This window comes from Urtica dioica, chromosome 9 (assembly GCF_054948205.1).
Source record: "Urtica dioica subsp. dioica isolate 48M chromosome 9, U.dioica_male_clone48M_v1_H2, whole genome shotgun sequence".
Taxonomy (NCBI): domain Eukaryota; kingdom Viridiplantae; phylum Streptophyta; class Magnoliopsida; order Rosales; family Urticaceae; genus Urtica; species Urtica dioica.
Window position 1 is genome coordinate 20,573,053 of NC_142764.1, and position 22,756 is coordinate 20,595,808.

At 35.3% G+C, this 22,756-nt stretch overlaps 1 protein-coding gene across 1 annotated transcript; it reads right to left on the reverse strand.

Annotated features, from left to right (window-relative positions):
* Positions 1 to 13,982: 13,982 nt before the first annotated feature.
* Positions 13,983 to 19,815, reverse strand: PSD (ARM repeat superfamily protein). Its single transcript, XM_089626572.1, has 15 exons — positions 17,634 to 19,815; positions 17,456 to 17,545; positions 17,262 to 17,351; positions 17,019 to 17,123; positions 16,763 to 16,822; positions 16,547 to 16,609; positions 16,351 to 16,446; positions 16,084 to 16,248; positions 15,650 to 15,823; positions 15,491 to 15,556; positions 15,296 to 15,394; positions 14,968 to 15,114; positions 14,578 to 14,769; positions 14,449 to 14,494; positions 13,983 to 14,329 (listed from the first exon to the last, which is right to left on the reverse strand). The coding sequence occupies exons 1-13, from the start codon at positions 19,356 to 19,358 to the stop codon at positions 14,680 to 14,682; spliced, it is 2,970 nt and encodes a 989-aa protein (XP_089482698.1). The 5' UTR covers positions 19,359 to 19,815; the 3' UTR covers positions 13,983 to 14,329; positions 14,449 to 14,494; positions 14,578 to 14,679.
* Positions 19,816 to 22,756: the final 2,941 nt, after the last annotated feature.

Below are 22,756 nucleotides of genomic sequence, written 5' to 3' on the forward strand. Positions count from 1 at the left end.
ACAACTAAACCACTTAAAACATATTAATTTTATTATAACCAACGTTTAGTTAATAATTGATAATTAGCCAAATTGATGATGTGGCGAGTGAAACCACTTATTTTGTACCGAATATACCCTTATTAGTTAATTAATAAAATTGATTTTCGTATTAAAAAAATATCATTATTCTTTAAATTCCTTAATTATATGATCTGGATTTTATGATTTCAAAATAAACTTAAAAAAAAAACCGTTATACAAAGGACACGTTTCATTTTTATGTTTTTCTTCAAATTTTCGCAGTAATAATTAATAATATATAACAGTTAATAATCAATAATAATCGTTAATAACGTACTGGTCTCAAGATTATATGTTCTTCACAGTAAATAATCGTTAATTTTTGTTAATAAGCGTTTGTTTATCTCTTTTCGTCAATATTTTTATGGTTTTGTTCATAATTAATTATTGTTAATTATCATTGATACGTGGCCTTTATCTTCTCCAAGAGCTTTTTTCTGCGATTTTAATGTGTTGAATGACTTATATGTTTTGGTTTTCTTTTTTAAATTGTGTAATTGGTTACGTGTACCATTAAATATGCCTTATTAATCGCATCATTAATTTTTTTATCTTTATTTTCGTTTTTTCATTATGAATTAATGCGCTGGACGAAATTTAAATTAAAGGGTAATTCAGTCTATATCTGATAGGAAATAATGTTGTGTGGCTAATAAATAATAATTATCTAAGCGGTGGCTATTTTGCAATTTCAAGTTTGAAAATGGCCATAAATCTACACTGCCCTTATAATTATTGTCGGTCGTTTTTTAAAATTATTAAATTAAGTATGACTTACAAAGAATTTCACGTCAAACCCCAAGCGTAGCCCACTAAGAGAACCAAACCGAACCCATGAAGACTAAAAAGTATACTCGTCTTGAGCCCATGAAGAAAGGCGACATAAAAAGAAGAAAAAAGTCAAAAACGACCATGGCACGCGGCGCCAGTGTGAACGCAAAGTGTTCATGCTTGTATTTTCATGTGCACGCCTTGTCTTCGTCCAATCCGACTTTTGGAGCTCGTGCTTGTATTTTCATGTGCACGTGCGTGGCCACTTGGTCTGGCTTTGGGTTGAACTACCCGAAGTCTTCCACGTTATCCGATTTTCATTGACAATATTTTGGCGCTAGAAGAAATGGCTCGAGAAACATTCACGAGCTCCCACATCTATTCTTTCCGAGTTGGAAAGAAAAAAAATTCCAATCACCTTCTTTTCTTCTAAAAAAATTCATTTTTCTCAAACTTGAGAAAATATGAACACTCAAATTCCTAAAGCATCTGATAGAGGCGAGAACTCTCGAGCAAAGAATGCCCGATACAACTTTCCGACTGGCGCAAAGAAACTAAGACTTGCCTCCAAACGAGGTCGGAAGTCCGATCCCGGAGCAAGACCCGCGAGACTCCCACATTGTTGAGCTAAAGGAAAACGTTCGTCGACTGACGGACCACCTCACAAGACAAGGGAACGACAGAGCCACTATCGATGGACTTCTCGGTCCAACAGGGCAGGCTCGCAGTCTCTCCCGCTCGGGGGGCTCTGAAGATGAACATACAAACGTTCACGCAAACGGGGACAAGGGTGATCACATTCAATCTCACACGGACGAGAGTGATGACACTCCCGACCCCAACGCTTGAGACCTCGAACATGTCATCCTCGACGATGGGGAAGGCGTCAACAGACGCGTTATTTGGCACGAATCTTGAAGTCCTACAACTTCATCGCAATATCTCGATCCTACTCAGGGATACGGATGAACTGGGTCCGAACCGCGACCCATGGACGCCCCGACATCACAAATTCGCAACACCGGAACGACAATCGAGAACTTCCCTTTGCCGCACAAACAACTTGAGGCAGCACCTCAATGCCCGTCGGAGAAGCTCGGAAAATCAGTTTCCTACTAAAAATGAGGCTGCGCTGATGACAGCCGGAGACGGCCGAAATAATGTCGCTCCGCCCCGTAAAATCCCCGTCGACCAGGCCTCTAACGATAAAGAGCAAGACACCCTACTCGTCTAGGCCGGTCTCCTTGCAACACATGACGTGACAACCATGCTCCACGACTTTAGAAACGAGGTCTGCAACCTCGTGGCCATCCAGACTATGACCCAACAGGTCCGGGGAATGATGGAACTTACAACTTCCGCGTTTACAGTTGACATCCTCACAAAGGAATTCTCGGTTGATTTTTGTATGCCGGATCTTCCGCGCTACGAAGAAAAATAGACATCTTTCACCACATCCGGCAATATTGCATGTGGATGATCGTGAAGAGGAACTCTACGGCAATCTTGTGTCAGGCATTCAGCCTCACGATAGGCGGACCCACCTTCAAATGGTTCGGAAATGTGAGGTCCGGGTCGATTATCTCGTTCAAGGAGTTACATCGATCCTTCCTTACTCGCTTTAGTGGCTCCCGCGAGAGAATGCTTGGGAAAACTCACTTGCGATCCCTTAAAGAGAGAATAAGAGAATCCATCCTCAGATACTTGGTTAGATTCACTGAAGAGTCTAACAAAGTAAACCAGCTCAAGGATGAAGACGCCATTACAGCGATCCTCGAGGAGCTTCAAATGGGAGACTTCCTCACATCCCTTGTCAAGCAAGAGCCGTGAACAATGGCCGATCTCTCGACTCGCTAGAAAAATATATGTCCCTAGAGGACTTAATGCAAAGTCGAAAATCCCACGACGACCGTCGCAATTAGAAGGAAGACTCTGACACCCGCAACTTGCGAAGGAAAAGGGCAAAGCCCGATGACAACTCTCTTCCATATGCGGGACAAAAGCCTTAGCTACCAAATAAGTTTTGCGATTATGCAAACTACACGCTGTTGAACACATGATCCAGAGAATCCTCGCTCTAAGAAGGGAAAATTTTCACGACTCGGCGCCTATCAGAGCCGACACGCCTCACGATATGACAAAGTACTGCACGTTCCACAAGGACCACGGTCACTTGACATCCGACTACAGATCACCTAAAGTAGAAAATTGAAGACCTCATTCAAGCAGGGGAACTAAAAGAGTTTATCGTCGAGATGATTGACAACACCAACGCTCCCGCAAGCCAACCGGCCGCTGTGGCTCGCCAAAAAAGTAACGGCCATCGCGCACAACCCCTCCATGTTGTCAACTAACCATGCGGAGGATTTTTATTTTATCGCTTTCAATAAATCCATGGCTTGGGACAATACTATTGTGATCCCCGCATGAAAATTAGGTTGAGATCTATACGGATAAATAAAAGTCAATTCCCTGTTTTACAGAAGGTTGGCACAATCTCATTTGGTAGCTTGTACGCCTTGCGCTACTCTACCTCACGAAACCAAAGATGCTCCGAGTAGCGCACCAAAGACGCCCGAGTTAGCACACCAAAGACGCTTTGAGTAGCGCATCAAAGGCACCCAAAGTTGGCGCACCAAAGACGCTTCGAGTAGTGCACTAAAGACGCCCCGAGTTGGCGCACCTAAGACGCTTCGAGTAGCGCACCTAAGACACCCCGAGTTGGCGCACTAGAGACGCTCCGAGTCGGTGCACTTAAGACATCCCTTAATGTACGCCAAATTCGTCTCCCACGATGCACCAAAGTCGTCCACAAGGCGCACAAAAGTCATCCATCGAGATATATTGAAGACACCAACAAGCTGCAATATAGGTTGTCCTCCGAGACACAATCAAATCAATGGATGTTGAACAAGCCGAAATACGACTTACTGAAGAAGCAAGGCGGTGCATCAAAGACATCCAAGCGGTGCAACAAAGATGCTCATGAGGCACAACAAAGCCGTCCACCTCGACAAGACGCAACGCGACATGCTTGCTAAAGGACGAAGACTCTAAAGAGCAAAATTCCCTCAAACGTCCAGGAAGATTTTGAAAGTCGACTGCGCGGAGCCAGTGTCAACGGAAGGCACACGCGCGTCTTACCTTCTCCCAGTCCGACTTTTTGGGCTCTACCCCCCAACCACTATAAACACCCGTCTCCTCAGAGGGAAAAAAAGTTACACAATTCTCTCTAAATGCAATCACTCAATTTCATAGTCGTGAAATGCTGCCAAGGACCATCCGCACATAATTTCACTATAATCGAGCCTGATTTTCTCAAATATTCTCAAAGAATAACGGCACCCCCATATCACACACATTGCAATCAGACTAATTTTGAGCGAGCGCGCGCCAAATGCACTGTCTCTGCGCCCCTTTAAGCTTATTTTATTCTTCTTCTTACTCTCAGGTCTCCGCGACGAACGAAGAACTTTCTTGAGTTATGAGAGAAAAGTCGAAACTTTCAATTTACTACAACTCGACTCGAGCACGACCACTTAGTCCAACTTTGGATCGAATCTCTCGAAGTCTTTCATGTTGTCCGATTTTCGGCTGACAATAATAATATAAATTTTATATATTTTAAATGTAAGTGGGTATAACAAAATCGAAATCTCAAAACGTTACCTGAGCCGCCACTGCCAGGTGTTATAACAAAATTACTCGAATAATAAATACATTAAAAATACTCATCGACTTCGTCCTCAAGAAGATCAACGTCTTTAATTAGGTATTTAGGCTAGTAATGTTGAAAAAATGGAAATGCAAGTTGAGGATGTGGTACGTAACTACGTATGATCACGATGTCACGTAAATTATAAGTGTTGTTGTCACATGAGAGAAAACGAACTCTTAACGATGTTCCTTGCAGTATACATATATAATATTAAATACAATTCAAGCAATGGGCATAGAATATAATATCAATGCATTGAGAACTATTTGACATTAATACTACTTTGATGTTTGATGTATGGCAAATTGTTTGAGTTTAGTAAACCATTTGAGTCATAAATAGAAAACAATGCATGTGATTATTTCAAATATTAAAACATTTATGATATGGAATAAACACTTTCTTTAAACTCTTGTTTTACTTCGAAAAAACAAGTTCAAAAGTAGAAGAAAAAAAAATTCTTAGTATACCATTAGACTTGTTGTGAGAAGAAAACAAAAACATGTTTTTTTTTTATTCTGTAATGTAAAGTTTTGGTTTTTGTTCATATTTTTTTTCAATAATATTAAACGCTTTCATACATTGGTTCAAATTAATATATTTCACAATAGACTATAATAAACCATAAATATTTTAGAAAATATTATCTCAACTATCCATAGCTTGAAGAAATTTCACAAAATATCTTTAGCTATGATTCTTTTACTGAAAAAATTTAAGAGAGTGATATTAGTTAACGCTCAGACAAAGCGTAAAATTTGATCAAACTTCAGGGTATATATTTATTATTTTGCCTCATGAAATAAGAGTTACTGAAGAGTAAAAATGATGCGTCAACAAAAATACGAAAGCTTATACTTTTTTTAGATATATATACTTGGTATTTTCCTTCTAAAGAGTCCTTCAGCTAGAGATGTAATTCAGTGAGAGACGAGAATAATTACAAGTGGAATAGTTTATCCGAACCAACAAGTTGCCTATACCACATTTTGTTTACATCAATGTAACATACGTTTTTTTTTCTAAGACACTTGTTACAAATTAATTTAATTATACAACGAAACACATGAGTAGTTTTAAAATGGCTGTTTGTTGTGGTTATAAAAATATTGCCCATGGTTTTTTTTTAGCCATCTTGATTATAAACATTTTATATGATCATTTGACATTTAGCCCACTTGGCTGTTGTTCTGGATGTGCACAGTAAGAAGGTACGTATCCAATTTGTATAAACCCCAAAAAAAACAAGTTATTTAACTTCTAGTCTCTTTAAAATATTCTTAATTTAGTTTTATCTTTAAAGAAGACAATGCAAGATGATTTCTGAATTACTTCAATTAATTAGAGCGTTCATTGTGCATTCGACAACAAAAGAGACTCTTTATAAGCAAGTTGTTCAGTTTGTTTTTTTGCCTGTTTTTTTTCTTTTCTTTTTATCTAAACATGTATATATTGTGAGAGCCGCCATTTTATTTCCGAGGGATCATTATTGGTTTTAACTTTTACCAACCCGTTCTTGTTTCTACGTTTCTTTCTCTCTCTTCCTTACTAAATAATTCAGACAGTACTTTACAATCTTAATGGATTGGTAAACTCATAAATATTTGAAACCAATATAGAAGGAAAAGCATATAGCCAAGATGTTAACGGTGTGTAGAAATAGGAGGAACAAAGTCTATGACACATTAATTTATTTTTATTTATTAGGTGGAATAACTGTTGTTGATCTCTATCGAATTAGCTTTGCGGTCAATTTTTAGCTGCCCTAATAATGGGAATTGGATAAAGATAGTGTAGGGCAAATAGTATAATTAATTTCGAGCGAAAAAAAACAACACAAATAGTAGAATTAATGATGCTAAAAAAATCCACACGACATATATTAAACATCATTCCTAAAGAATGGTTTTCGATAAATTAATATGAAAAGATATAATATCATCAATAAGTCAGTTTAGGAGTAGTGGTACAAGATTTTCATTGTCTATTTTTCACTAAAGCAGAGACTCCGTAGATATATTACTAACATTTCACGCGTCGCAATTTAATGCCCGTATGGCTGTATCAAATATTTATATAGCTCATTGATTTTTTTCGATTCTATGGAATTTGCACTTCAGATATGTGATGTATAATATATATATATATATATATATATATATATATATATATATATATATATATATATATCTTATAAATCAAAGAAATCCAACGCGGTAATAATTGTATTAAGATTACATCAACAAGCGACTAAATTAACAAATAAGATTCACACTACAAGACCCCAAACACACAAAGCAAAATAACTAGCATACAAACACGTGATTAATGCAATAAGACTTCTATGGTCAACCGAAAGTTTCAATAATATACCGATAATGTCAATGTTAATATTAAAATGGCAATTTTACACATGTACTCGCAAGATTCCACTCGTTACGGGTAAGATTTTACCCAAATAAATAAATAATGGATAAAATATGTATGTTATTTGTTAAAAATGATACAAGTATAAATAAGTTATAGTTTATAAATACCTTGACATATATATCTGTTTAAAATTATTACTATAGTTATAATTATATATACAAATATATATATATATATATATATATATATATATATATAGATATGCCATCGGGATTTATAATATATTCTCTATAAGAAACGATTTCTTACGAAAAAAAATAGGTACTATAAATAACAAATAAAAAATAGAAAATATCAACAGTATATCATGTGTTTAATTGAAATGCGCAATTTATTCCTTTCGTTTCAAAAAATCAAACATCTATTTTCAATTTAATATAAATGACAGATAATTCACCTAAAAATATGTTATATTTCTAATGCCTTTTCATTTATTTTATAATAAAAAAAATTGAACTCCATAAAATACTCTTATTGGAATATCTCTTTATTTTCTATTTTATATATAAAAAAAATTTAAATCATTTTTATAATAAATTAAGGATTTTTTTATAAAGAGAGGTTTTGATTTTTTTCTTAATAAAATAGTAAATAAATGGGGAGTTCAATTTTTTTTAAACAGTAAATAAAAATGGTGGTAATTGCGATATAACGTATTTTTAGGGGAAGTATTTGTCATTCATATTAAACTGACAAGAGATGTCTGATATTTCTGAAAATCGAAGAGAGAAATCACGCATTTCGATTAAACACACAGAATACGAGATCCTTCTCCTTCCCTTTTTTGAGAAGAAAAGGAGGTTGATATTTTTTTTCCTAAAACCCAAATATTTAAGTGTTTTTTATTTATTAATTCTAAGAGAATTTTGGGTTACACATTTATTAATGTAATTATTTTTTCTACGAAAGCGTTCATACTTTATTATAATTGTCGGATATATTAGGAGAATAGAGTGTGAACAAAACTGTAAATAGGGTAAGTCAAAGATATATTTATTTAATTCCTGACAATTAGGGTATCTTATATATATTAGGATAGTTTTTATTGTGTTATAAAAAACTTGGTTATAACTATTTAAATTAAGAGATGAATGACAAAAAAATAAGTCTCCATATTTTTCTCTCTAAATTACTATATGGTATCAGAGCTTTAGATCTTTGACCTAAAATCTTCCGCGACACAAAAACATTCTTCCTTCTCACGCCAAAAGTCGTCATCTCCATAATAATAATAGTATCAATAAAAGACGAGACTCTTCAGACAGCCTCCCATCTCCAAGTCTATCTCAAGCCGACGAACTCCACTCTCGGGGCATTTTAAATTATACCCTAAAATAAATAATTGTGCCACAAATATTATTTTTATTGACTTTTCATTGATGTTGATTATGATATTTATGTAAACTTCATTTTACTCTTATTCTTCATCCCTCAAAAAAAAAATAATAAAAAAAATAAAAAAAATTAGAGAGGAAGCCGTAAAAAATTTGGTTGAATACAAAGAGTCTCTCATTGAAACACAAAGAGGTTTGTTAAGTTTTTTTTGTTGTTTCGGTTCAAAAAGTGTAGGTTTAATGATTTTTGGTTATTATATATTATATTTTATGTAAATGAATAAGATTAAAATGGGGTTTACATGTATTTTATGGTATAATTTTGTTATTTTAATTAAATAAAAAGTACAAATTCGACATTTTTTAAAATTAAAAGTTAAACTCGAGATATTACTTAAATACAGAGTATATACCCCAATATAGAAGAATAAGCATAACCAATATATTAAAGGTGTGTGAAAATAGGATAAGAAAAAAATTATATGGTACATTAATTTATTTTTATTTATTACGTGGAATAAATGCTGTTAATCACTCGCATCCGCTTTGTGGTCAATTTTTAGCTGTCCTAATAATGGAAATTGTATAAAAGTAACGTACGGAAAATAGTAGAATAATGATCAACAAAGTCCACAGCACCTAATTCTACATCATTCCAAAAGAAATGTTTTTCCAATGAATACATATGAAAATATACAATATGACGACGATGATCTCTCAAGTCTCAGTTTGGGATTAGTGATACAAGATTTTCCTGTCTATTTTTCAGTAAAGACGACTTGGTAGACATATTAGTAACATATCACACGTCGCATTTAACGCCTCGTAGTCCTTATTACACGGGGATTGGTTTCCTCCTAGTCTTCCCTAATGCATATAGGGAATGTATTTATCATTGATGTCTTTCAATTCTACAGAATTTGCACTAGACCTACGTGATATAAATTAATAAATAATTTAAAGAATCCACGTAGTAGTTACACTGATAATTTTTTTAGGGGACCCAATAAATTTTAACCAACGATCTCAATCTAATGGTGATGTGAAATTATCGCTAAATTAACCTAGGAACAGTGTTAGGCTAATAATTCTAACAAAGCACTCCGAGATTACTTGAACTAATGACTAAATTCATAAATAACATACACATCATAAGAACTAACTAACATACATAAAAATGTTTCAATCGTTAGCGAGAACCTCATAATGTATATTTTTTTTTTCAATGAGTTCTGAGGGTGCTTTAATTATTATCTCATTGGAAATTCATTGGAATAGACATTTCTCGGGGTCGGAGAGAGAAGAGTCGCTATTTTATGGGAAGGGGGCAAATGTCGGCGAGGGTTACATCGTCAAATAGGTATTAGTTCGATTAGGATTTTATTCTCTTCGTGTGGACTCCGACTATGGCCGCCGCTGGGGGGCAGCTCTCGGTGGTGGTGGTGGTGCTGAATCCCATCGACCGAAGCTTCGATCTGTTCATCGGTGTCGTCGTTTGGATGGTGGTGGTTTGGGTTTCTGAGAGGGTTTGATTTGGAGGTTTAGTTGTTTTGCTTTGTTTCTAGTTTTTTAAATCTCATTGTATTTTGTTTATTTCTCCATGGTATTTCTGCTCTTGTCTCTTTTGGAGTCGGAATAGTCGTCGTCCACCATCCCATTTGGAAAAATATGTTAGACATCTACTTATACAGCGTGAAGACATTTCTTCAACATGTTCAGTGGACCACGATTGGTTGCATCTCTCCACCTTCTTTAGAGGTTTTCTGAATAAGCTTGATTTGCTCTATCTTTATTGTGCATAGCGTATACAAATTGGGCTATTATCTGCATATGCGTTAACATTAACGATAGATCTTTTTCGTTCTAGGTCTTTTATGTTTGTTGTTTCGAGAAGGTCTATTGTTGTAACTGCGAGTGTTATACCTATTATCTATTCGATTGGTTCCGACTCCTTTCCTCAAAAAAAAAAACAACAAAAAACAAACAAAAGTTGCCATATACTACATTTTGTTTACACCAATTTAACAAACATTGTTTTTCCTAAGACATTCACAATCTTAATTTTATTATAAAAAGAGGAGAGAATGATTTTCAACTTCTAGTCTCTTTATATATTTTATTCTTACTTTGAAAAAGTGGTACACTTTTTATCTTCTTCGTGTAAAAGTTTTTTTTTTTTTTTTTTTTTTTTGCGTTATTCTTGTAATTTAAGCTTTTGACTTTTATAAAATAATAATAATAATAATAAGGGTAAACCAGCAACGTAGTCATTTTGAAACATGGTTTTTGGAATCTAGTCAACGTTTGGTAAATTTTGCAATCTAGTCATTTACTGAAATTTACGGATATAAAATACCTAATTTACCATTTTTCTTATACTTACTTGATCAAAGCACTAGCCCACGTTTGACCGGTTTGAGTTGTATATAGCTAATTAATTTCAGATTTTTACGTAATTTAATTGGATATTTAGCTAATTTAATAGGAGATTCGGTGATGTAATTAAAAGAGAAAGCTAATATTTATTTATTGAATAAGTCAAAGTCAAACACGTCAATGAATACACGGGAATAGTCATGAACCGTTCAAAATTTGAAAATAAATTTGGAAAAAAAAAAAGAAATTGGTTTATTTGATATTATGCGTGGGAATCCAGTAATGCAATAAATGCACAAAAAATTTACCATAATTAACAAAAATTAACAAATCAGCGGAGATTAACAAAAATTTACAAACATTTACACTGTATTTGCTTACACGGCTATAATGTTCATTAAAGAAATAAACGCTCAATAACCAACTTTGTCAAATATAGATTTTTTTTTTAATTCGAAATATATACACGTATTTATATTGTATACAACAATTTAATTTCAGTTTTTTGAATTCATAATAGAAGATTCGGTGATGTAATAAAAAGGGAAAGGAAATATTTATTGATTGAGCAAGTCAAACATGATAATGAATAAACGTAATTACTCATGACCCGTTCAAAATTAGAAAATAAATTTGGAAAACAAAAATACCATATTAAATGCGTATTAAATGAAAGGAAAGAAATCGGCTCTACCTGCACATATATAAATTTACCATAATTAACAGAAGTTAACAAAGCAACGGAGATTAACAAAAATTTACAAATATTTACACTGTATTTGCTTACACGGCTGTTCATTAAAGAAATAAACGTTCAATAACCAACTTTGCCAAATATATAATTTTTTTTTTAATTCGAAATATATACACGTGTATTAACTTCGAAAATTTTGAATGATCAAACGTGGGCTACAAGTTTTTTAAGTCAAATTCTAGTAGAGGATATTATAGTAATTAACATCTTACATAATTAAGACACGTCATCATTTTTTGCTAGAGTGAAAATTTGGACGAAACGTTGGGTAGATTACAATTTCAACGTTTCAAGTGCCTTAGTTCGACTAATTTTTCTAATAATAATATAATTCTTAAGCAAATTCAATTCGTTGGAGCCTTCACTGTGCAGGCGACTTGAGAGATTCTGTAATTTATTTTTAATTTATTTCGTTTCCTTTTATATAAACAAAACGTGTAGAAGTTGTGAGAAAGTCATTTTCTTTCCATTAGGTCAAATATTCGTTCCGCCAAACCATTCTTGTTTATATGTTTCTCTCTCTTTTCTAATCAAATTTGGAAAATATCAATGATAGAATTCGAACGGTAGTTTTAAAAAGGCATAACCGATATAAACTCGTGAATATTTGAAATCAATATAGTAAAGAAAAGAATAAGACATAACCAAGATATTAAGGGTATGCGAAAGTAGGATAAACAGATCCTAGTACACATTAATTTATTTTTATTTATTAGGTGGAAAAAAATGTTGTTACTCTCTCGAATAAGCTTTGCGGTTAGTTGTATCGGTCCTAATAATGGGAATTGGACAAAGGTGTCAATGTCAAGCAAAAAGAACAATAGTAGAATTAATGATCATGAAAAAATTACACACGACCTATAAATAAATATGACAACATATAATATGACAACAACCTCTATATAAATCTCGGCTTGGGATTATTGGTACAAGATTTTCCCGTCTATTTTTTTTACTAAAGGCAACTTGGTAGATATGTTAGTAACATTTCACATGTCGCGTTTAATGCCTAGATGTATTAGCATGGGCATTTCTCAATATATAGCAAATATATTACTTACACATATATATATATATATATATATATATATATATATATGTATATGTATATATGTTGTTACAACCGAAAAATAGATCTAACACTTATAACTCATTTAGTTTGATGTATGACCCGATCTTAAAATCGCACATAGACCAAATGGTGGTGAAATTCTCTAATTTATTATGATTTCTTCGTCATAAGGAGACTTTCGACTCCTCGTCACTTGAAAAAGGAAGAGAACGAGTTAGGAGGCGCGGATAAGTTTTTTTGACACGTTCTCTGACACTCAACACTAATTTGATTGATAAATGTAAGGTAGAGGTCTCATCTTGTCTCTAGAAGTGGATAGAGGAGTAGAATTTTGGGGAGAGAGTGAGAGAAAGGCAGATTTTTTACAAGTTGAGAGAATTTATCTCAACCTTGTGGGGGATGAGTTTTTTATAAGAGCGATAAGATGGCAAGGGGCATTAAGCCTTTTTTGAGAAATGGATCTGCCTTGTGCAAGAGGGTCGGTCGGAGGGCCGGCCCTTGAGCCAAAGAAAGGGTCCGCCCTTGTGGACGTTCCTTGAGCCAAGGCAAGGGCTAGCCCATAGGGAAAGTTGGAGAGACAGCCCTTGTGACTGTCCCTTAGCCAAGGAAAGGGTCGGTCCTTGTGAAAGATGGAGGGTCAACCCATGTGGACTGCCCTTGAGCCAAGGAGATGGCCCTTGTAGCATGGTAGAGGGTCGGTCCTTGTGTTTGATGCTTGAGCTTCTCTTGAGCGTTAGGCCCATCTCGGTCTAAGAAATGGTGCAGAGCACAAGGTCCATTGACTTGAGACTGACCTTCGCAAGGCACTGGTCCTCGGCTTGAGGCTAGCCCTCACAAAACGATGACCCTCAACTTGAGGTTGGCCCTCCCAAGGCACTCGAGGAGGTGAGCCTCGAGGGGAGCTCAAGGGGGTAGCCCTCACCTGGTTGGCCCACCTAATTGGTCCCTTGAGTTTAGGCATGCCGATTGCGCACTATTTTTTTGGTATGGGTGTCGTTTTTTACTCGATAGATAAATGACTGAATAACAAACAAAACTCATTTGTCTAACTCTGGTGAAGGCTCGGGCCCAGGTACAACCCATGTCCTTTATTTGAGGTTGGGTTCAACCCTTGAAATAAAACCTTATTCCAACTCTGAGAACAGGCACAAGGTCTCCATGGACGAGGCTTGGGTCTCGGAAACCAACTCTGTGGGATTAATATTTTTATATACTCATTCTCTTACAATTTAGCATCGGCGTGTTCTTTAACAACATTGGTGGCACTCAAATGTAATATTTCATATTTATGCCAATAAAAAAGGAAAATAGGTATATATGTATCTAAAATCTAAAAATGAGGCATTCATGCAGTCATTAACCCATGTATTCTAAATAATGTTATGATACGTTATTTATTTATAGTTTTCCCACATTTATTTCACCCTATCCATTTCGTTTTATAATCAGTTCAGAAATGTAGAAAAAAAAAATACTGAACTAGTAAAGCCTTATTTTTTTTCTTTTATTATCTTTGACAGAATAAAACTGATGATAAATAACATACAAAACTTGTCATCCGACTTTCAGGGTTTCATATAGTGAAGCATCAAATGACAGATAAAACTTAAGCACCCAAACTCACAACTACCCAACATTTAAAACAAAAACAAAAGCTATGTCAAAGTAAAGGGAAAAAACGAGCGGTAAAAAAAAAATTAAAAAAAAAAAAAAAAAAAAAACCACCATCACGAACATCGAACTCTGAGGAAGAAGCCCAAAATTGATGATAAATGACTTTCACAGACGAAAATTCATCCTTAAATTTACAACTGCCATACAAATAAAGAAGGATAACAAAACATTAGCACTCTAAACAAGAACTCAAGCACTGGATCTACATTCTAATTAAATAAATAATGATATCGAATTAAAAGAGTGCTGCAAATACCTCTTCCGAAAGATAGCTGAGAAAAAGCTATATACATCAAAGAAACCTGCAGAGGTTACGTTAATAATAAGTGTGGTTTCAAGTTGAGTAGATTAATAGAAGAAATATTCACAGGTGTTCTTAGATTACCTTTGGCGAACAAAAATGGATTTGCCATTATGTTGATAACTGTAAACAAAAAACAAAACAAAAAGATGGCGAAGAAGCTCGCTTCCATTCACCAATGCGATGCTATCTAAATACGAGACTTCCGTTTTGCTGAACCCTTAAATTTTCAATAAGCGACTGGTAAACTGATCTTAATGCCTTGACATCACTTCCCTGCAAAATATGTGCACAAAACCCAGCAACTCTATTTAGCCAGGAAAAAAACAAAAAACAAAAAACAAAAAACAAAAAACAAAAAAAAAACAAAAACAAAAAACAAAAACAAAAACAAAAACAAAAACAAAAACAAAACAAAAAAAAAAAAAACAACTCAAGTGCATCTGCAAAGGAATGGGAACTGAATAGGGTTACCTGTAACTTCTGGCAATACTGCTCTGCCAATTCTTGCGGGCAATGAGCCGATGGGAGACCTTTGGAAATAAAATGAATGAGAAAATCATTGCCCAAGTTCTCATACATCACCTTCTGAGCCAACACAATTTCTCCAAACAAAATAAGCTGCCAAACAGATTAGAAAGCAAATCATAATGGTAAGAAACCGGTTCATACAGACATTTGGCAAACGGAAAAATTCAACACCACGTAACAACTTCCTGATTGGGCTAAAAAATTAACACTTCATTCAATTTGACCAATCTAATGTGAGACACTCGTAATATTATCAATTTTAACATCTCACAGTATTTGCGTCGCGGAGTTCAAAGGATCTGTCAAGCACGCTGTACAAACAGCAATTTGTTGCAAAGTTCTCTATGATGAAACTCTGGAATCCCGGAAGCTACAAAAGAAAGAAACATGTGTGTGATAATTCGCATATATTAATCCAGTATTCCAGTTATTTCGACACAATCTATTAATTGGACACATATTTTACCTTCTCTTCGCCGATATTTTTCGTGCACCAATCTTTGATTAATCTGATAAATATCTGAACACACGCCTGAGTAAACACGAAGCAAAAAAGGATTCAGATTAAAATCACTCAATATCGGAGACACTTGTGTATGTTTCAAGCGTTTTAGAGTCCACAAACCTTTCTGACAGTAATATCCTTGTGCCTGCAAGATGTGGACAAAAGCAACTGCATAATTGGCTGCAAGTATGCCCTGCTTTTCGGAGATAGGAACACAGAAGACAGGTCGTGCGTGGCTATCACGTGCAGGAATGTGTATAATGTCCGCTGAAGTTCTTGCAATTCACGAATTTCCTGCCAAAAAGAAAATAGATTAAGGGTTAGTGTTTTACCATAATACCAATTCTAATGTCCATCCCTGATTTTTTTATAAACAAGTTTGATTCACGCTACATAAATTCAACACAAAAAGAATAAAACCAAATAAGCAAATTCTCCAGCCAAAACCCAACTTTTCCTGAGTTCGTAGGCGACAAAATAGTCAAAGTAACATATTCATTGATAAATTATATATTATATACAAAGATAAAAATCTTAATTCAGAATTCCCATACCTCGGTATTTGTTCCAGGTCCTGATGGAAATACATCAGTTGGAACAACGCTCAATATCCTGCCAGCAATAGTAGGGAATACTTCGTCCACTATGTCACGGACTGATGTCTTGAACTTGCATATAAGTTGATTCAGCAACACAAGCAAAGCAACCATCTCCTTCGGCTGTTGCAAACACAAAATTAAATCAAATGTAACCAAAATAAATAGATTACCAAGTCTCTGAAAGTGTGTTCTTATCAAAGTTAGAATTTTTTTTTTTTTTACCTCGCTTTCTGAGAGCAATTGCTCCAATGCCTTTGGGAGATAAGGAAAGATAAATGCTCCTAAAGTTTCAACCATTCGGTGTATAAAAGATGTGACCTGTAACATGATGTGACCAAGTTTAGTATTAGATGATATGTGTATTTTCACAAACTGGTAGTTACAAATCACTGTGTACTACTACTATCGCTATGCTTACCCTGCTTCGTAAAGACTCTATCTTCGGAAATACGATAAGCACTTGTAGGAGAACATCCAATGTCTGTGTCATGGTAAAATAAAAAGGTAACTAGATTATACAAAGTGTCTAAAACCAGTCAACACGTACTTATCTTGCTACCACGGATATGCTGATGTGTCCCACACAAAACATCGAATTAAATTAAATAAAAAGGCAAGCGAATATTATACCAACCTGTTTAAACATGAGACCGATAGCAGGGCGACTAGCAGTTACGAGACGCTCACTGAAGCCCTGGATTACACAAGGACATTTAAGAAGGAAAAAAACAATGGAAGTAATGTAAGTACTCTCTTTTTTATAACTAAATTGGTTAGGAAAACACAGAGGTACCCAAATGAAACCCCTTGGAACATGAGAATAACTTAAGATTATTCTCATGAGCAACACAACAGCATTTTTATTTGGTTTCTGAAAAACAAAAACAAACCTTGCTAAGGGAATTAATTGCCAAGATTATTTGTTGTATATGAGTAACTTGTATGTGTGTCTCTTCTGGAGTCAATACTTCGACGTTCCTGAGCAATGCCTCAACCTAGATTGACCAAATCGTAAAACGGAACTTACATCACTTTCTGTAAGTTTTTATAAATAAAATATATGGAGTTTATGACATATGAAGAATAAGATCCACAAGTAATTGTAAATTTTGAAGTGAAAATTTGAATGAAACCTGCTGGCAAAACGGAGTGAGTAAGGAAGAAAGGTAATCCGATTGCTTTGCTGGCGGTACATCTTCCATCCCAATAAGTAGACCAATAGCCTATAAAGATCAAAACATCAACAATCAACCGAACGAGCACATACCCAAAAAAAAAAAAAAAAAAAAAAAAAAAAAAAAAAAAAAAAAATTGATATAATGGGTACCTCAAAAATGTGACTCCCGTCTTCAGATCCCGAGATCTCTTTTGATGCGTCATTCATACCTGTAAAACGAGCAACTGTGTCTTGCAAGTTCTGGACCAAAAATAAAACATGTCATAAAGGGTTCCAAAGTGAACCAATAGAGAATGAAGCGGTTAGATTATTCGTTAGTTTCACCAACCTGCAAAATGGTCTCGATGAAAGGTATAAGCTTGACCCTCAGCAACTTCACGATCCTCATGAAAAGATAGCTCGCTCTTTTGCTCACGTTGATGTTCGGGTGTCTTATCCCTCTTTCGTCGAGAAACGCCGTCAACACCATCGGAATGTGCTGTGTATTCTCCTGGACAAACTTCAAGTACCTCGCGATCGTGTCCAAGTAGACGAGAGCCACGAGCCTGTTGGAGTGGCAAGGGAACCTTGTCGAGAGAAGCATCGGGACCAAGTCGTTCAAGAACCCGTTCCCAGACCGAACTGCCTCATCGCTCATCGACTCTCCAAGCGCGTGGAGGAGAGAGAGAGCGGCCTCGACCTCCTCGGCGTTGCTCTCCGACGGAGATCCCACGGCGCCGACCAACGAGTTCCGGATGAACAAATGCGTGATATCGGGAGCCACGCGGCCCACCAATCGGAGCAGAACAAACATGTCCTTTCTGAACTCGACCATCCTATCTTCCTCCTCTCTCCCGACCTTGTCCAGCGCATCGAGACTCTCTCGATACATCGGGTCGTAGAGTATCTGGGACCGGATCACTTCCAGTATCTGACCCACGTGAAGCAATTGCTTGTCCCTCAGCGGAGAGAGAGACCTCATCGTCGCGACGTAGCTAGAGAGAAACTGAACGATGCTGAAAGTCGAGTCGAGCTCGCAATGTTGCATCACGTAGAACACGGAAGGCAAGACCTCGTCCAGAAGCTCCATGGACGTGCTCTTGGCTTCCTCGGAGTTCAACCGCTTGAAGCACTCCAAGACCTCCACGGCGTAGCCCGTGAGCAAGCCCGCCACGCTGGCGACCAGCTCGGAATCCGCGTCCTTGCTCACCAGCCCGAAGACCCGGTTTATGCGGAGGCTCTGCAACAGAGAGAGCTTTGTCCGGTGGTCCATTCGCTTCGATGCGACCGCAAGCAAACACCCGGCCGCGGCGCCGCGGAGTTGCTCCGATAACCCGTCCAGCAAGACCAGCTCGAACAGCATCGGTATGAACGCGTCGTTCGCAATGAGGCCTATATCGATCCAGGAAACGTACCTCCTCATGGATTCCAACACAGAAGCGCAGAGTTCTTGGTCGGTGTTTCTGTACATGGATATTATATCGTACCAGGCTCTGACTATCTGAGGGACGCAATGCTGTCTCATCTCATCCTTGACGAGCCCTCCGACGGTGACTTCCTCTTGGGTTCTCGGGTAGTCTAAGCTGATCAACTCGACGTCCAGCGCGTTCAGGACCCGGCAGAACATGTCGATCACCGCGGAGCCTTTGCTGAGGTGAGGCAGAAACTCGACAAACATGGACGACCAGATCATCGGATACTCGGAGTATATCAGAGTGACCAGAACCTGGGCGAGCTTGTTCTTTATAAATGCAGGGCCTTGTAGAATTCTGAGGGCGTTCTGATCATCGGAGGATTCAAAACACGCGATGGCAAACACTGATTTCTTGATCAAATACCTCTCGTCCTGGCTCATCGACGAGTAGTGAGACCTGATAACGTCCTGGAGAGTCTGTAAGCACCAGAACTGTACCTCAATGAGGTTGGAGAAACACAGCCTCTCAATGCAGAGTCTGGAGATTGCTGGTTCTTCTTTAACTTTGTCGCAATATTCCTTTGCCTTTTGTTTCAACGCCGAATCAACCGCACCAGATTCGTCGAAGAGTATCAGTATTGCCTTCTCAAGATCACCCATGGTTTTCGACAACCCTTTCCCCAAAAGATTGATATTACTCTTCTTTTTCGCCGATTAATATTAACGATTACGATCTTTCTCAATCCGAGTTTTCTAATCCTTTTTCTTCTGTTCAATACGGGATTCAAATAGCGACCGAGAAAATCCAGAGGCTTTTGAGTGCTTACCTTATTGTGTGTATGTCTGTATTGTTTTTATACAAATAATATATCAGAGATCTCAAGTAGAGACCGTGTACATAGAATGTGAAGTCGTAATTCCAGAGAGAGACAGAGCTTTGTTTTCGAAGTTCGAACTAGGGTTTTGTTTTGAGTGTGTAGAGAAACAGAGAAAACCCTAGGTATCCTTGGGAGTGAGTGAAATTTATAGTTTTAGATTTTCAGAGATTTTTGATAGCCAAGTCCGAAGTAGAGAAGGAGACGGAATTGGGAAACGAAAAGATTATATGGCAATGCAACTTTACTTACATGTCCTTGCTATCTTTTCTTATTTTTAATGTTACCAATTTACTTTTGGGAATGGGAAAGTTTAAGCGTGAGTTGATTAAAATTATCTTTTACTGCAATATTAGATAGGAATTTAGACCTTGAATTTTTTTTTTTTTTTTTTTTTTGGAAGATTCCTATTTTCAGCATTCCTTTTCCTCTCTCGACAAAAATCACAAACTCAAAATACTAAAAACTCATAAAATTTGATTTTTATGTCCAAACTTATCAAATAAATATAAGCAATTTTACTCTTAAAACTTCTCATTTTTCTCAACTTATCTCCATCGTAGGTCACTTCCTCTCTTGCTGAGGGGTCTCTCATTTTCTCTCGTCGAAGCCCAAGAAAATGGCCAAACTCCGCTGCGGACCGATGTCATTTATCCCCTTCTTTTATAACGACTTTTGAGTATTTTATAAAATTTCCATAAAGAATTACTAAATGACATCGTTGATCGTGAGTTGATGAAATTTTTTTTTTATAAATAATTAAATATTCAAATATTTATATACAATTAAATTGAAGATCGTAATCCATTATGTTTCGGTTTTCAAATAAAAATTTTAAATTTTTTACGTTGTTCGGAAATGTGCGATCATTTTTTGAAAATATATAATTATTTTCAATAATATGCGTCCATCAGCTTAAATATGCCCAACAACTCCAAATATTGTTTATTTCCAAATTTTCATGACTTTAGTAATACTCCATCTATAAGCAATCATTTGATCTTGATTAGGGAATGTTCCATTAAATGTGATGATAACACTTAAAAATGGACAAAATGATTAACAATTAAACCTCTAACTATTTTGACGATTAACTGGCTACCGTTGATCGTGTTTTTTACCCATTAGTTTCAATATTATTTTAAACAGTTAACCGGCTATCATTAATCGTATTTTTTAGAACTAATAACCAACTAACCGTTAATTTCAATATTATTTTAGAAGCAATAATGTAACACCCATTTTTTATATATATATAAAAAAAATTAGAAGTAATAATGTTATAGCTTTTTTGTGACATGGGATTTTCCTATAGTCACGATAGAGGCTAATTTTAAAAAATAAACATGTTGAAAAGACTCAAAAGCCTTTAATTTTATACTATCTATTGTCGGTCATTCTCTATTTATATCCATTGTTCCATTCATGCACATCACCTTATTGTATATTATAAAAATCATACAAACTAAATCACATGAAACATCATAATTGTATTTTAGCCACCGTTTCAAAAAAAATTCATTAACTAGCCAAATCAATGACGTTGCAAATCGTTGATTAATATGCATTTACCACCGATTTATTTAATTGCTATGTATTTAATGCTGATTTATTTAGTTGCTTTCTGTAGTTTCACAATGTTATATCAGGGTATTTCAGTTGATTTTTATTTATTAAACCAGGCTAAAGACGGTAATATTAAAAAGGAATTAAAAGTTAGGGTTTGATGAATAGGAAGATGAGGAATTCTTAAACATATGACAAAGATGTTAATAAATCTTTGAAGAAATTCCCAGAATCTTTGAAGATTTATTGACATCCATGTCAATAAATTGATAAAATGTCAAAAAATCTTCAAATGAATTTTTAGATTCTTCAAATGAATACAATAAAAAAAAATCTTCAAATGGTTCTATGAAAACGAAAGTGAACCCGTGAGGATTTAGCAACTAAAAAAAAATCAACTAATCACGGGAGAGAGACAGAGAGAGAGAGAGAGAGAGAGAGAAAAAGTGTTAAAATATAATTATACAAAATGGTAATATACTTTTGGATTAGAATAGACATTAGATTTTAGTCCAAATTTAATTATTGGCAATTTCATCCCATAACCTTTTTTCAGTATACAATCAATAAATATTGGAAATCTCGTTTTATGAGAATGATCGGCCCAGCTTGTTAGTGTTGAACCCGTACTAATGGTTGTTATTGAGGGATTATTCCTATTCTATGACTTGTACCAAGATTTTGGACCAAAATCTACTAAACCCAAATAAATCCTAAACTATGACTACCTATTTTCACTAAATAGAAAAATACCCTTACTTTTAATAACATTTGATTTTCTTTCTTATTTAATTATTTGACTTTCTTTTCATTTTGGGTTCAGCTCTCTTCCACTCTCTCTTTTCGTTTTTCAGTTCGTCATCTTTGTTTGGGTTCATCTTTGTTTTTTCAGTTTGTCTTTTCAGTTTAGGGTTAGAGATTTTCATGAAAAAAAATTGATCTTATTCAAAGTGTTTAAGTCGTTGAATTTCTGTGGTTTTTGAAGTTAAAAAACAAAGAAAAAACGATTCTCGGGATTCTGGAAAATTTTGAAAAGTTTCTGAAAATTTATGGGTTTTCGTTGAAGATTTATTGACATTGATGTCAATAAATATGCATTTTTATTGACATTAATGTCAATAAATCTTCAACGTTTCTGGGGTTTTTAAAGTTAAAAAACAAAGAAAAAACGATTCTCGGGATTCTGGATAATTTTGAAAAGTTTATGAAAATTTATGGGTTTTCGTTGAAGATTTATTGGCGTTCATGTCAATAAAAATGCATATTTATTGACATCAATGTCAATAAATCTTCAAAGGAATTTTCCAGAATCGTTGAAGATTTATTGACACTAATGTCAATAAAAATGCATATTTATTGTCAATAAATCTTCAACGAAAACCCATAAATGTTGAAGATTTATTGACATTGATGTCAATAAATATGCATTTTTATTGACATTAATGTCAATAAATCTTCAACGATTCTGGAAAATTCCTTTGAAGATTTATTGATATTGATGTCAATAAATATTTCAACGAAAACTAAAAAATTTTCATAAACTTTTTAAAATTATCCAGAATCCCGAGAATTGTTTTTTCTTTGTTTTTTAACTTTAAAAACCACAGAAATTCTACA